Source organism: Hemitrygon akajei, chromosome 17 (assembly GCF_048418815.1).
Source record: "Hemitrygon akajei chromosome 17, sHemAka1.3, whole genome shotgun sequence".
Lineage (NCBI taxonomy): Eukaryota > Metazoa > Chordata > Chondrichthyes > Myliobatiformes > Dasyatidae > Hemitrygon > Hemitrygon akajei.
The window spans coordinates 61,147,622-61,164,816 of record NC_133140.1 but is presented as its reverse complement, the minus strand read 5'-3'; the positions used below and the strand labels follow the sequence as shown (position 1 = coordinate 61,164,816).

Genomic DNA, 17,195 nt, shown 5'->3' with positions numbered 1-17,195 from the left:
TGAAGGAATACTTAATTAGAAGGTGTATAAAAATATGAAGGGGCTAGAAATCCCTTTAATGGAATAATTTCTGACTGTATTTCTATTAACATATAAAACATAATATGTCCCACTATTCATATCAATCTTATTCCTCACTCAACAGCTGATTTATTTATAATAAAAATCAAAAATGTGGAACACACTACAGGTCAGGTAACATCTGCATAAATAGAAACAAGTATTACAGGTCAAATGCCTTTGTCTGGGACTGGGAAAGCAAAAACAAATCTGTGTTAAGTTTCAGAGAAATTGTAAAGGGATGGACTAGATAAAGGGAATATAGCAGTTGTGATACATCTATCAAATCTCTCCTCATTCTGTTATGTTCCAGAGAACTTAGAACTTTATTCCCTAGAGCGAAAGAGATGTAGGGTGATTTGACAGAGGTATACCAAATTATAAGGTGCAAAAATAGGGGAAATGCAAACAGGCTTTTACCACAGAGTCTGGGTGAGGCGAGGGCTGGAGGTCATGGGTTAAGGGTGAAAGGTGAATTGTTTAAGGGGAATATGAGGGGAAATCTCTTCACTCAGAGGGCGGTGAGAAGGTGGAACGAGCTGCCAGCTGAAGTGGTGGATGTGGATTTGATTTCAACAAACACTAAGAGAAATCTGGATAGGTACCTGGATGGGAGAGGTATGGAGGGCTATGGTCCAGGTGCAGGTGGATGGAACGAGGCATCTTAATGGTTTGGCACGGACCAGATGGGCCAAAGGGCCTGGTTCTGTGCTGTAGTACTCTATGAGGCCAGGTTTATCATGAGTAATCCATTCAATTTAACAGTTTATTCATTTTTTTGAAATACCTTTTCAGGATAAGGGGATTTCTGGCAAGACCATTATTTATTGCTCACCCTAAATGCCTCTTAGTGAAGCACTTTCTTAAACAAGTGGTCCTCACATTTAAGGTACTCCCACAGTTCTGCTGGGTTGAAAGTTCCTCGATTTAGAGCTAGCAACAATGAAGCACCAGTTATATATTTCCATGTTAGAATGCTGAGAGAGTTGGAGGGGAACATGTAGGTAGTGGAACCCACTGTCCTTGCCCTTCTTGGAGGTAGTAGAGATCTGGAGTTTATGAGGTTGTGTCAGAGTAATTTGGGCAAGCAACTACAGTGTATTTTGTAAATTATATGCACAGTAACTACTGTGTAATAGTGGTAGAGGGAATTAACACTTAGTTGGTTGAAAGGATGCAAATCAAGAGGTCTACTTTGTCTAGGGCTGAAACATCAACTCTTTATTCCTCTCCATTGATGTTGCCTGCCCTGCTGAGTTCTTCCAGCATCTTCTGTGTGTTACTTTGTCCTGGATAGTTCTGAGTTCCACATGTTTTCTTGACACTGCGCTCAACCAGGCAAGAAGAGTAATCCATCAAACTTCTGACTTTGTCTTGCAAATAGCGGAAGGCCCTTGGGATGTTGGGATGTGTCACTTTTCAGAATAGCCAGACTCTGATCTCCTCTTATAGTCACAGTTTTTGTGTGGCCGATCCAGTATACTTCCTGGTCAATGGTGACACACTTCAATATGCTGCTGAAGGAACTGGCAATAAAGCTGCTGAACGTGACCGGTAGGTGGTTTGACTCTCCTTTTGTTTGGAGACTGTTACTGCCTTGCGCTTCTGGAGTGCAAATGTTGCCACTACTTACCATCCCATTCCTGACTGGTCATTGGAAAACTAATCAAGTTAATTAAAACAGATTTATTATTTTCTTTTTCTATAAAGCACACAATTAGAAACAACAAATTAAAGTAAATTTGCTTTCTAACCTACAGAGAATCCCCAATGAAATTACTGAGATCTCAGATCTTGGGTCTAACCAAGCAGAGGATCTGAATGGCGAGACGACATTCCACTCTGAGACTACACCTGGAATATCTGTTGCTCTGTAAGTGAACAGTTAATGCATCAAGGCCAGGACTTCCCTCCACTGTATGGCTCAGCATTGGTGGTTACTTTCAGGCAGAAAGATTCAGTCCAATACAAAACAATCTGTAAATAGAGGACAACTGTCTGCTTCAAGAGAGAAATCCAAATAGATAAGGAATCCTTTAACTCTTCAAATATAATAATCTATTGAAGTAAATAGAAAGTAAAATTTAATTTTCAAACTGTCAAATGGGCTGCTGAGTGAAAAATAAGAGCATCAGCTCCATGGATTTGAGTGCTGCCTTTAAAACTTATTTGCTACAGAGCTATTGAAGCAAGTGTTTGTTTCGCAGATGGATTAATTGGTTTCCACTGCATTGATCTTACATTAGATTAAGGGAGTATAGCTGTAGACTTTTACCTCTAGTTCCTTTTCATCAAAATACCGCAGCCATTCTAAAGGCACCACCTCATTGAAACCATCCAAGAAAGCTTTGGTTTGTTCCTCAACTCCACGGGTGAATCTCCAGTCGGTCAGCAACCTAACACGAAAGCAAGCACAAATGAACACGAGTTCCTGTAAATATTTGATAGTGACTAAAGCAAATCATGCCTACTGATGGGTCTTGGCAGCAGTGGATTGATAAACAGCTTTATACTTATGGGAATCAGCTGCACTGCCAAAGGAAGGAATGGCACAGAGATAGCCATGATGGAAAATGAAGCAGGCATGATTCTATGAAAATCTTACGAAGTAACGCATTGTTTCAAAAAATTGACATTTAAGACATTGCAGCTGGCTTGCTTCCAATTTGGTATTCCTAATATTCTTCTCTTTTGTTAATTTATATACTTTTCTTTGGACTGTAATATAGAAAATTGAGTTGAATATATAATGATTAACAGAAAAGCCAGGCAGAGAAGAAACCAAACTATACTAAAATAATGCTGATTTGATGCAATACATATTTTTTCAATTCAGCATATTTCACATTGTATCTAGTTTAATTCTCCCTGCTGATCTAGAAAAATGAAAAACAAATAATTTCCAAACTAAAATCCAAGATATATATAGAATTATAGTTAACCTCATATACTCCTCCTTATTCTCTTCAATGACCAGAATATTTTCTCCATCTTTCTTCAGCTCATGAGTTGTTACTTTCCCCAATATTTCCATATCCTGTGCAAAATACAGTTCTAAGCCGCACTCTTCTATATTGTTTTCCCTGAAAGAGAAAAATATTAAATGGATTTAAAAAAAACAGCACAAGGATTTCTATCCCCTCAATACCATATTGATTTCCTGTTTCCTCAATTACAATTTTTGCATTACCCTGCCCTTTGTAAAGTTATATCCAGATATATTTTCCCATAACAATCAAAACAGAAAAACAATATTCTAATAATTTCCGTAAATTTTATGGTATATGAAAACATAGTATTTCAGTAATTTTACAATCAACTGGTTTGTTTGTTCACATAAAAGCTTAATAATATCAAATATTTACTTGATCCACAGCAGAGAGTTGTAGAATTCTGGATCAATTGATTCCAAGTCTTTCATGGTGGGATTTTTATTCAACATTCTTTTATAAAATGGCAAGGTGAATCCTGTATCAATAAATTTACCATGGTAAAGTGCCTAGAACAAAACAAAAACTGTCATTTAAAAAAATAATATAGGTCAAAGAAAAGTGCAAAACATTTAAAGTAGTTTCCACTAGGGCTTCCAACAAGTGTTCCCAGAACCCTTCTGAGATTGCCTCATGCAGCAGTCAAAGCTGCAATATCATGAGACTAGGATGATGGCAGATGAAAACATTTAAGATTATCATAGGGAGACTAAAATCATGGATTTTTAAGAAACCTGAATTGAGGAGATTAAGGTATCATAGAGTTGGAGCATTTAAAGAGATAGAGTTGATAGATAGTATTGGTGAGTGTTTTGGTAATAAAGGCATGGATGATGGTTTTGGTGATTTTGGCAACTGGGTGAAGCTGGAGAAGGCATTATTATAGAGGTCGAAGTACAGGTGTGTACATGGTCAAAAGCTCGTGTTCAGATCAACTATGACAACTAGGTTCTAAAATGTCTGATTCAGGCTTAGACAACTGAACAGAATGTTTGAATCAATGACTATGGAAAGGAGTGGTCTTCCCAAAATTTATCTGCTAAAATATTCTGCTCATTCGGTAGTGCATGTCAAATAACAAGTCCATGTAGGCTTAGCTCATTGCCGGTAACCAACAGGAACTCAAGAAATGCAGCTAAAATCTACGCAAAGTCATCAAGACAGCAAAACAACAATACAGGGACAAGATTCAGACACATCTCTCCACCTACAACATATTATGGCAAGGTCTGCACGCCACAGCAGACTTCAAAGCTAAACGCAGTGGTGCTGCCAACATCGCTGCCTCTCTCCCAGATGAGCTAAATCTTTTTTACTCTCGGTTTGCCATTGTCAACCCTGAGCCCCCGAGGAGAGCACCGAAGCGACCTGCACCTTGGTCATCTCTGAGGCTGAAGTACACAGGTGTTTCCAAGGAGTGGACAGTCACAAGGCTGCAGGACCAGACAGCATCCCAGGGTGGGTACTCAGGACGTGCACACCACAACTGGCAGGTGTGTTTACAGACATTTTTAATCTCTCCCTCTCCCAGTGTAGAGTGCCCTCCTGCTTCAAAACATCCACCATTGTTCCTGTACCTAAAAAGATCAAGGTAACATGTCTGAATGACTGGCGTCCTGTTGCACTCACCTCAACAATAAGTAAATGCTTTGAGAGATTGGTCAAGGACTACATCTGCAGCATGCTACCACCCTACAATTCACCTACCAACCCAACCGACTGACAGATGACGCAATAGCCACAGCTCTGCACACCGTCCTTACACATCTGGAGAAGAAGGATGCTTATGTGATGTTCTTAGACGACAGTTCAGCATTCAACACCATAATTCCCTCCAGGCTTGACAAGAAGCTCAGAGCCTTCACCCTGCCTCGTGCAGTTTGATCTTGGACTTCCTGCCAGATGGCCGGCAGGTGTTAAGAGTGGGCTCCCTCACTTCGGCCCCTCAGACCCTCAACACAGGTGCCCTCAGGGCTGTGAACTAAGCCCCCTCCTTTACTCTCTGTAAAGCCATGACTGTGTCACCACCCACAGCTCTAATCTGTTAATTAAATTTGCTGACAATACTACATTGATTGGCCTTATCTCAAATAATAATGAGGCAGCCTACAGAGAAGAAGTTATCACCCTGACACAGCGGTGTCAAGAAAACAACCTCTCCTTCAATGTCACAAAAACAAAGGAGCTGGTTGTGGATTACAGGAGGAATGGACACAGGCTATCCCCTATCGACATCAATGAATCTGGGGTTGAGAGGGTGAACAGCTTTAAGTTCCTTAGCATACACATCACCGACGATCTCATGTGGTCTGTACACACCGGCTGTGTGGTGAGAAAAGCACAACAGTGCCTCTTTCACCTCAGACAGTTGAAGAAAATTTGGCATGAGTCCCCAGATCCCAAGGACTTGCTGCAGGGGCACAATTAAGAACATCCTGACTGGCTGCATCACTGCCTGGTATGGGAACTGTACTTCCCTCAGTAGCAGGATTCTGCAGAGAGTGGTACGGACAGCCCAGCGCATCTGTAGAAGTGAACTTCTCATAATTCAGGACATTTACAGTGACAGGTGTGTAAAAAGGGCCCGAAGGATCATTGGGGACCCAAGTCACCCCGACCACAAACTATTCCACCTGCTACCATCCGGGAAATTATACCACAGCTCCGGGGCAGCTTCTTCCACCAGGCCATTAGACTGATTAATTCACGCTGATACAATTGTATTTTTAGGTTATATTGACCGTCCTGTTGTACATACCATTTATTACAAATTACTATAAATTGCACATTGCACGTTTAGATGGAGACGTAATGTAAAGATTTTTACTCCTCATGTATGTGAAGGATGTAAGAAATAAAGTCAATTCAATTCAAGAATAAAGTCCCAGGATAAAGAGAACCCCGTCAGTGACGGGGTTGATTGTATTTAATGCATTTAAGTAAACTACTTAAGAACTTTTTAAAAGCTATTATTAATGCTTTTTGAGAGAGTGATTTAGATGCATATCATATTTTTTACTGAGTTAAGTATTGTATGTAATTAGTTTTGCTACAACAAGTGTATGGGACATTGGAAAAAATGTTGAATTTCCCCATGGGGATGAATAAAGTATCTATCTACCTATCTATCTATCTATCTATCATTCACATAACATTGTGGCAGCAGTGTTCCCCATAAATAGTTTACAAGAGAAATACATTACAAAACATAACTTTGTAAAGTAAGGCAAAGTATGTCTAGAGATACATGGTTTGGTATAACAATAAATAGGGGATCGGTAATGTACTTGAAGAATCAGAGGATTGATTAAAATAATTAGGGATAACACCAAATGAAATCATTACAGTCTAAGCATACTCCTTAATAAATTTGGTATTTAAGAAACAATGTTGGTGTAGTTCACCATGGAAGGGACTGAAGACAGGTAAAGTGGAAGGCAACATTCACAGTAACTTGCAACTTGAACTTTGTTGCAGGAAGCCTGTCATTGGACACATATTCTTGACGAGGGAAAAGCATAGAAAGATTAGTCCAGTTCATTTGCAATACAATTACAGTGCTTGTGCTGGAAGGCATGTATGTGATTCCCAGCTCCATGGTATTATCTCACCTGAAATTTAAGGATGTGGTTTCAAACCTCACTCAGGAATTTGATAAATAATCTATTCTGTTAATCTATATTGTTCTAATCTATACTGTTATTTTGCTAATTCATTTCTTTGGACCAAAATAATCCTTGGCGTTACCTGAAGACCAAAGGGGTAATTGAAGGATCCCCATCTACATTTGAACTATTTAACTACTAACAAAATCTAGTTCACCAGTGCTATGCAGTGCAGAAACTGCTACTTAATTTTTAAACATTACAACAGTGCTATAAAAGTACCCAATTGGTTGCAATATATTGGGGGGTGTTCTTAAAACATAAACGTCACTACACAGGTTCCACTTTCTGTTTCCAAACTATCAAAACATACAAGTTCTATGCATGTTATTTTGAGCATAGGCATATATTTATACTAGATTTTAGTTACTTATTTCACAGGACTTACCATTGCTATAAACCTCCCAATAAAACGGAAATAGGTCAGGTGATCTGGATTAATTGATGATGCAGGGTTTATCTGCAAACAGTAGTTGTTTTTTCCAGCATATTCAAACAAGCAGTACATTGGATTGAGAACTTCATGGGAAAGCAGGAAAAACCATTCTCTATGGAACAATAATAAACTCCAATAATAAATGTTGAAAAATCAACTAAAACTGTGTCAAAAACAGAACTTATCCTTTGATATCCAAATATTAAAATAAATTTGCATAAATTGTTTTTCACCATTGTTCCTTCTGCATCCAAAAATTAATAGCTCTTCTCTATTTTTGACGCATATAAGCTGCACATTATCCATATCTTTACTCAGAAACAATGATTTGTCTAATATTGCAGCAATTCAACTGACAGAGTTCTCTAGTAATTGCTCCAACTTATGTACAATTGCAGAAATAATAAGCAAATTAAAAGCTCCCTCTCCATTATACATAAAGCCACTTTCACAGCTGATAGTGAACAGCAAGCAACACAGATTCCCATGTCAGATACAAATATTTAAACGCACAGCAAAAATTTTTCTCTGCATTAAGGATAGGTCTGAATTTACCACAGAAGAGTACCCTTGGAATTCCAGAGAGATACAGGATGGAAACAGATCATCCAGCCCACCAAGACTGCATTGACCATGAGATACCCATTTACACTAACCTTACATTAGTCCCATTCTTTGTACGCTGTATCAACTCCCCAATTTCCAATTTCACATTTTGTATATCCTGAGCTATGCCTCAATTAGATAGAATTCAATATTAAATTAGGGTGTGTTGGCGCTTTGGCTCCATATTCAAAGGAATAATTTTATGTATGTAGGATTACTAAGTAAGTAAATTCTTGTGCCATCACCTGGCTTGGTATTGACTTTAGAACTCAGTGTCTTCCACCTGCATGTCACTTCAATACCACTGCATATGTTTTATTTAAATTAATGCAGGTTTAAAGTAGATGATTAAGTTCATTGGTGAAGCTGCATTTCTGCTCATTTGTGCAGGAGTTTCACACAGTTTCCCAATTTAGTCAGGTTTCCAAGCTCAGCCAATGGAAGGGAAGACCAGAGATTAGATTGTTCTGTATACAGTGGCTCAATCTGAGGCATGGAAGGTAGTCACCTTACAGGCTGTCTTTGGTAAATAACCCGCTTCAGGCGAAATGCAAAGTGGACACAATCACTTTCCATTTCTCAGAGGGTTAACAGAAATTAAAAACTGATTTGATTGCAACAATAATTATTTTTATCTTAAACCTGTTAGAATTGTCAAATATTAAATCTTCCATCCTGCTCATCTCCTGATAGGATGCCCTTATATATATATCCACATGCTTCACATTACTGTCAAAAGAATAGAATTACAGCTTATCTGCTGAGCACAGTTAAATCATGGAGGAACAAAGAACCACAGCATAAAGACAAGTGAATTCCACGGATGCAGGAAGATTCTCAGCAGCCTGTCCGTGGTTCTACCCTGTGGTAGAACAGCATGACGTAACCTACCATAGGGTAAAACCACTGGTAGGTCACAGAGGAAAGAGGCTGCGTGAAGAGATGACGGGGGCTCAAACTAGTACAGGCACTCCATCCACCAAGAAAGATAGCAACTTTGAAAATATAAGTAAAATAAAAAGCAGTCCCAGAAATGTGGCTCACATTAGAAGCTGCACTGTTAAGGAAAACATACCATATCGAATTCTGCACAATTCTCTTTTGATGACCACTTTACATAAGCAAGTTTAAATTAATAAATAAGAGAAACAATAAATCAAAAGACATTTACTTTTAATATACACACAAAATGACGGTGGAATGCAGCAGGCCAGGCAGCATCTATAGGAAGAAGTACAGTCGACGTTTCGGGCCGAGACCCTTCGTCAGGACTAACTGACGAAGGGTCTCGGCCCGAAACGTCAACTGTACTTCTTCCTATAGATGCTGCCTGGCCTGCTGAGTTCCACCAGCATTTTGTGTATGTTGCTTGAATTTCCAGCATCTGCAGATCTCCTCATGTTTAATTTTAATATTTTACTTTTAATTGCAGCTTCTAATTATGATTTTATTAGTGTTTCATGCAACAAACCACCAGCAAGAATTCAGTATACACCTTGGAATTTCAAAATAAAATTAATATACAGTGTATTCAAAATCAAGACATCTAAAATCTATCAGCAATTATTGTAATTTGGAAAGTATTGTATGGTATAATGAATCAGAATCAGATTCACTATCACTGATACACTGTATGTTATGAAAACTGTTTTTTGATGCACACAGTGGAGCAACAAACAGTTAATTAGGAGGCAATATTTTAATAAAATAATCATGTCAATGATTGAGAGTTTATTTTCAGAAATCAAAAAGTATGAATTACAATTAAACATGCTATGTAAACATTCCACATCTTATAAGCATTCTTATTTTCCAATACAGTAGAAATTCAATTATTCGCCCATTGACATATAATTCCTTAAAAAAGCAGCCTGTTGTTAATCCAACGAGAAAGTGATGCCAGCTGTGCCCGGTTGGCAAGGAGCAAATGTTACCCAGCTGTTGGAACTACTCACCTTGCTATACCTCCATAATCCAAACCCTCCTCTCCACGCATTATTATGTACAATCGTCGGCGTAAGTCATATGGCTTCATATTCATTATCTGCAGAGGAAATTATTTATTAATTAAATGAAAGATTGCTCAGAAATTAATTTCAGGACCTTTTATCTGTCACCTTATATGTACAATAAATATGCAAAAAGAGTGGCAATTTAATTTCAATTTCTTGTCTAATCTAAATTCAAGAATTCTATTTTCCAATGAAGACCTAAAAGTGTAACTTTTAGTGAATGCACATTTCTGCTTTGTATGTTATTAAAAGTATGTTGTATAAAGAACGATAATAATGATTATATTGTCATGATTCCACTTATCCACACAATAATGGTATTATCTCTTTCCCTAACATTAAGAGTATTATTGAGCCCAATGAAAAAGGGGAGTAGAACGGCTATGAAGTAAAAATGCACAACTTAAATTGTAGATTGTAAGGAGAGTGCTAGTTATCTTGGCAAGAGTTAACCAGAACATAAATTTTCGGGCAGTTTTCATCAGTTGAAATCAAGCCATGGCTAAAAGTAAACAGAGATTTTTGATAAGCCAACTTGAACCAGATGTGACGAAAAGAAAATAGTATAAGGAACTTCTCTCAGACTACATATTTAAAGGAACATATCTGAATATTTTACTTTAAAATACAATTGTAGTCGCTACCTGATTGACTCCTCAAACATACGTGCAATTCTAGTCAGCCTCTGGGTGAGCAAGACAAACTTTTCCAATATCAGGTACACAACATCTTTTATTCAATGGCTCCTGATGTGACCTAGCTGTTTCAAGTGGCTGTAATCTCATCATTGTAATGGTCACCAGATGTATAGGCGGTGGTGAGATGAGGCTGGTTAATCTTTCTTGATCTTTCTGTCTCCATCTCTGGAGACGGCTTATCTACTGATATATACTATAAGCCTACAGACTCTCACAACTACCTGGACTATTCCTCTTCCCACCTTGTCTCTTGCAAAAATGCTATCCCCTTCTCACAATTCCTCCGACTCCGCCTCATCTGCTCTCAGGATGAGGCTTTTCATTCCAGGATGAAGGAGATGTCTTCCTTTTTTAAACAAAGGGGCTTCCCTTCTTCCACCATCAACTCTGCTCTCTCCAATTTCCTGCACATCTGCCCTCACCCCATCCGCCCGCCACCCCACTCGGGATAGGGTTCCCCTTGTCCTCACCTACCACCCCACCAGCCTCCAGGTCCAACGTATAATTCTCCGTAACTTCCGCCACCTCCAATGGGATCCCACTACCAAGCACATCTTTCCCTCCCCCCCTCTTTCTGCTTTCCGCAGGGATCACTCCCTACGCGACTCCCTTGTCCACTCGTCCCCCCCAATCCCTTCCCACTGATCTCCCTCCTGGCACTTATCCTTGTAAACGGAACAAGTGCTACACCTGCCCTTACACTTCCTCCCTCACCACCATTCAGGGCCCCAGACAGTCCTTCCAGGTGAGGCGACACTTCACCTGTGAGTCGGCTGGTGTGGTACACTGCGTCCGGTGCTCCTGGTGTGGCCTTTTATATATTGGTGAGACCCGACGCAGACTGAGAGACCGTTTCGCTGAACACCTATGCTCGGTCTGCCAGAAAAAGCAGGATCTCCCAGCAGCCACACATTTTAATTCCACGTCCCATTCCCATTCTGATATGTCTATCCATGACCTCCTCTACTGTCAAAATGAATCCAAACTCAGGTTGGAGGAACAACACCTTATATACCGGCTGGGTAGCCTCCAACCTGATGGCATGAACATTGACTTCTCTAACTTCCGTTAATGCCCCTCCTCCCCTTCTTACCCCATCCCTGTCATATTTAGTTATTTGCCTGTTCTCCATCTCCCTTTGGTGCTTCCTCCCCGCCCCCCCCCCCCCCCCGCTTTCTTTCTCCCGAGGCCTCCCGTCCCATGATCCTTTCCCTTCTCCAGCTCGGTATCACTTTCACCAATCACCTTTCCAGCTCTTAGCTTCATCCCACCCCCTCCGGTCTACTCCTATCATTTCGCATTTCACCCTCCCCCAACTACTTTCAAATCTCTTACTATCTTTCCTTTCGGTTAGTCCTGACGAAGGGTCTCGGCCCGAAACGTCAACAGTGCTTCTCCTTATAGATGCTGCCTGGCCTGCTGTGTTCCACCAGCATTTTGTGTGTGTTATTTGAGGCTGGTTAAATCTGTTTGTCTATTCTATTCAAGTGTACCTTTGTACTTTCAAATACACAACAATAAAATAACCGACAAGCTAATTTCAAGGTAAACACAAAGTACACTGCAGATGCTGTGGTCAAATCAACACGTACAACACGCTGGAGGAACTCAGCAGGTCGTTTCCACGGATGCTGCCCGAGCTGCTGAGTCCCTCCAGCGTGTTGTACATGTTGATAATTTCAAGGTACTTGTAAGAAACTAAGTACAGATTCAGCTCCCATATTTAATTTTGTATGAACCCTTCAATATCAGATTTTGATACTTAAAACAGTTTGTTACCTGTTGAAAGGAATCCTCAAATAAAGTTTGTCTGGAGACACTGATTTTAACATGACTTGGTAATGCATTAGACTGAAAAACAAACAAATAACACTTATCAAAGATACATTAATTAAACCATAAAAATTCCATGCTGATAGCATACAATAAACCGTTCTGTTGAACCTGTCTCTGGGAGCAGCATGCCAATCTTCAACTGAAATTCCTGTACACAAATTCTTCGCAGCACTTCTTTGGGACAGATGATGATGAACTAGCCAACCTGACACATCTAGTACATACTGCTTTTATTCAATGTTCCACTGTCTTCTTTTTGAATACTCATCAGCCCAGAGGCACTGTCTTTAGCTGAGAGTAGAGGTCCACGTTAATTGGCCGGTATCAGTAACTCAATGTAAATGCAGTAATTTATTTATATACCATGTAACGAACAACATAAAACTAGGGACACTCTGGTCATCCCCCAAGGTGTCAGTCAGAAGCTCGAACATATCTTCGTAACAGGCACACCAGACGGGTCCTAACTAGCTGTGCAAAACTCTGCTAAAAGTAGCAAGCTCTTCCACCAGAAATACAACAGTCAGGCCCTGATGCTCATTTGCTTTCAAAAGTGCCAAAAGAGTTGTCAATTTTGTACCATTGTAGTAGACGGTGCCAAAATCTTAACGTATGAACTCTCTGCATATTGAACTGACAAGGTACAATGTAATCAAAACCACTAAAAAGAGTTTAATAAGTTTTATTTATGACAAGTGCACCTTAAAAAATTGGTGTTCGACTTATCTTTAACTATGTAAAGGGTCTTGTTCAGCCATGTGAGAAGTTTATCATATCCCTTATAAAGATGTAGAAAAAATAACTATTGCAAAGAAACATTTTTTAACATTATACTTGTATTTAAAATGCCACATCATACACCTACCATGATCAGTATTTTGAAGCGACACTAATACATTGGTGGTCTCATTTCCAATGTCACAGCTGGAAGTGAGGTATTGGCCAAACCAGCAGATGAGGCAAACTCATCCCCAACTTGCTCTTTTGCATTACTTAAAACCAAGGTTTTATTTATAAGATAAAATGAAACTGAGATTTCCATCTCGTAAGCTGTAATACATTGGTAAATGTAAATAAGACATCAAGGAGAGATTGGACAAATTTGGGTTGTTTTCTCTGGAGAACTGGCTGCTGAGAGGCAACCTGATTGAAGTTTATAATATGACACAGACATAGATAGAGCAGATATTCAGAGTCCTTTAAGCATGGTGGAAATGTCATACACTAGGGGTTGCAAACTTAAAGTCATGGGGTAAAGTTTAAAGGAGATATGCAAGACAGGTTTTGTTTCACACAGTGCGTGGTAGATATCTGTAACACACTTCCAGAGGAAGTGGTAGAAGCAAATGCAAGTTTAGGAGATATTTAGACAGACATTGAGCAGGCAGGGAACAGAGGGATACAGACTGTGTACAGCTGGATAGGATTAGTTAGACCGGCATCGTGGTTAAGTGCAGACAGTGGGCCAATGAGCCTGTTCCCTGGTGCTGTGCTGTACACTGCCATGTTCTCTGGTCTAGCTCAGTAGCTTAGAAACATAGAAAACCTACAGCACAATACAGGCCCTTCCGCCCACAATGTTGTGCCAAACATGTACTTACTTTAGGAATTACTTAGGCTTACCCATAGCCCTCTATTTTTCTAAGCTCCACGTACCTATCCAGGAGTCTCTTAAAAGACCCTATCGTATCCGCCTCCACCACTGTTGCCAGCAGTCCATTCCACACACTCACCACTCTCTGCGTAAAAAACTTACCCATGACATCTCCTCTGTACCTACTTCCATGCAGCTTATACTGTGTCCTCTTGTGGCAGCCATTTCAGCCCTGGGAAAAAGCCTCTGACTATCCACATGATCAATGCCTCTCATCATCTTATACACCTGTTATTAGGTCACCAGTCACTCTCCATCACTCCAAGGAGAAAAGGTCGTTCACTCTACCTATTGTCATAAGGCATGCTCCCCAATCCAGACAACATCCTTGTAAATCTCCTCTGCACCCTTTCTATGGTTTCTACATCCTTCCTGTAGTGAGGCAACCAAAACTGAGCACAGTACTCCAAGTGGGGTCTGATCAGGGTCCTATATAGCTGTAACATTACCTCTTGGCTCTTAAACTCAATCCCACGGTTGATAAAGGCCAATGCACCATATGCCTTCTTAACCACAGGGTCAAACTGCGCAGCAGCTTTGAGTGTCCTATGGACTCGGACCCCAAGATCCCTCTGATCCTCCACACTGCCAAGAGTCTTACCATTAATACTATATTCTGCCTTAAATTTGACCTACCAAAATGAACCATCTCACACTTATCGGGGTTGAACTCCATCTGCCACTTCTCAGCCCAGTTTTGCATCCTATCAATGTCCCACTGTAACCTCTGACAGCCCTCCACACTATCCCCAACACTCCCAACCTTTGTGTCATCAGCAAACTTACTAACCCATCCCTCCACTTCCTCATCTAGGTCATTTATAAAAATCACAAAGATTAGGAGTCCCAGAACAGATCCCTGAGGCACACCACTGGTCATTGACCTCCATGCAGAATATGATCTGTCTACAACCACGCTTTGTTTTCTGTGGGCAAGCCAGTTCTGGATCTACAAAGCAATGTCCTGTTAGATCCCATACCTCCTTACTTTCTCAATAAGCCTTGCATGGGGTGCCTTACCAAATGCTTTGCTGAAATCCATATACACTGCATCGACTGCTCCTCCTTCATCAACGTGTTTAGTCACATCCTCAAAAAATTCAATCAGGCTCATAAGGCACGACCTGCCTTTGACAAAGCCATGCTGACTGTTCCTAATCCTATTATGCTTCTCCAAATGTTCATAAATCCTGCCTCTCAGGATCTTCTCCATCAACTTACCAATCACTGAAGTAAGACTCACTGGTCTATAATTTCCTAGGCTATCTCTACTCCCTTTCTTGAATAAGGAAACAACATCTGCAACCCTCCAGTCCTCCGGAACCTCTCCCGTCCCCATTGATGATGTAAAGATCGTTGCCAGAGGCTCAGCAATCTCCTCCCTCGCCTCCCACAATGGCTTAGGGTACATCCTGTCTGGTCCCAGTAACTTATCCAACTTGATGCTTTCCTAAAGCTCCAGCACATCCTCTTTCTTAATGTCTATCTGCTCAAGCTTTTCAATCCACTGCAAGTCATCCCTACAATCGCCAAGATCCTTAATGGAAGGAAACCATGAATGTGACACAGATCAGGTATGAATAATTCAAAGTCTGTTTATTCCAATATGGTAAAGGAAGGTATGTGTGTATACATTTACATCAAGAGATTAATGTAAAGTAATAGCTTATTTGCTATGACCAATTTTAAAAACTTCTGGCTCTGTACCTTTTCTCAAGGCAACATAATTTCAATGTTTTTTTTATTTGGCTCCAATTTTGTTTTTATACACACTTTGCTCTTTTTTCATAATTGTGCCATTCCTTTGCTAAAAAGTTTGAATAAATATCTGATTTTGATATTTTTATGGCGCATTCTAAACCTGTGTTTAACAGAAGAATGTTTCTCATTGTTCCATCCAGCAAAAGTCTTAGTCTGAGCTGAATGATCTGATAAGGGTGAGTATACCTACCTATAGAAAAATAAATTAGCAGCAGTGTGTAGTTTAAAATTGTATTACCACAATTATATATTTTCAGCAATTTTCTTCACAATTTATGTGTTGCCTTTCAATATACAAGTACCAAATTTTAAAAAAAATCTTTTCTATTTCCTAAGAAACTTTATACTCACATGGCAGAGAAAACGGAATTGGTGATATTTCCATCGAAAGCTTCGGTCGTAGGCTGCTGGAGAGCCACTTCTTGCACTGTAAATTTTTTAAAAAGCTTATGTTTGTATTGAGGTCAACTTATTTTAACCACAACAAAATTGGATCTCAAGGCAATTAGTGATTCAACAATATAACTTGTATTTGGAGATTTATTGAAGAGAATCGTACCTAACTTCAAACTGTATTTCTAGTGGCATAAAATATGATATATGACTTTTTATGAAGTAAAGTAGGGAATGGGTGTTTTCAGAGTGCAAGCACGCAGTATGTTTACTGAGAAGTTTGTCAAATATGTCTCTTTCTGATAACTGGTTTTGCAGTACAATGAATTCACAGTTATCAATACAAAATAGTCCTGCTTCTTTTTTTCTTGTCTAAATACTAATTAGTAACATAAATTAAAGGGCTCTCTCAGTAGATAACCGCCACTCCTCCCAAACAGCTGGGAGTCTCAATTTCAGATACATTATTGTAAGTGACTCAATCACTTGAATCATCTTAAGTTTGTTGACAAGATAATTGTCTCCAGCTTCCAAAATGTATTTTCATATCACTATTCAAAAAAAAATGTTCTTTCGCTACTAGTCTTCATAGCTGGCAGCAGTAAGTGAGTAAATATTTCCTTGGGTCCACAGATGAAGGAAATTAAAGACTATCTATTGTAGAAGAAACAACGAAAATGAGCCACAGGAACCTCAATTTTTTTCCTGATGTATGGTGACACTTTTAAAAGCAGAAATATCACCATGATATATAAACAACAATTTGTTGGTAGTATTTTAATAGTTCTTTCTCTCAAAATTGAAATAAAAGCATTGCATAAAGCAGAAGTCGGCATCCGAATCATTAGTTTAGAAAATATATAAAAGAAAGGTAGGCTTTGGGACTTCAGTATGTTTTAGTGTTTATTCTCTAATTCAACTTGGTATACAAATCAAAACCACAAAATGCTATTATTTTTTATTTCGCTATTAAAAGATAAACAACAAATCCAATAGTTTTCAAGTATGATGATCTGATTAATTCATCAAGGAGAATTCATAAGATCTGAAGTTAACTGGTAGCTTCAACATGAACAAAGATTCT

At 39.4% G+C, this 17,195-nt stretch overlaps 1 protein-coding gene across 9 annotated transcripts in view; it reads right to left on the bottom strand.

The window, feature by feature from the left end:
• Positions 1 to 17,195, bottom strand: part of wwp2 (WW domain containing E3 ubiquitin protein ligase 2) — a 172,115-nt gene that overhangs the window by 17,903 nt on the left and 137,017 nt on the right. For all 9 annotated transcript variants that reach the window (XM_073070281.1, XM_073070280.1, XM_073070279.1 and 6 more), the window contains 7 exons: positions 16,070 to 16,145; positions 12,247 to 12,318; positions 9,713 to 9,801; positions 7,104 to 7,263; positions 3,426 to 3,559; positions 3,003 to 3,143; positions 2,336 to 2,456 (listed from right to left, as the gene is read on the bottom strand). In XM_073070281.1, coding sequence (XP_072926382.1) covers positions 2,336 to 2,456; positions 3,003 to 3,143; positions 3,426 to 3,559; positions 7,104 to 7,263; positions 9,713 to 9,801; positions 12,247 to 12,318; positions 16,070 to 16,145 — 793 coding nt within the window. The remainder of the gene's footprint in view (positions 1 to 2,335; positions 2,457 to 3,002; positions 3,144 to 3,425; positions 3,560 to 7,103; positions 7,264 to 9,712; positions 9,802 to 12,246; positions 12,319 to 16,069; positions 16,146 to 17,195) is intronic.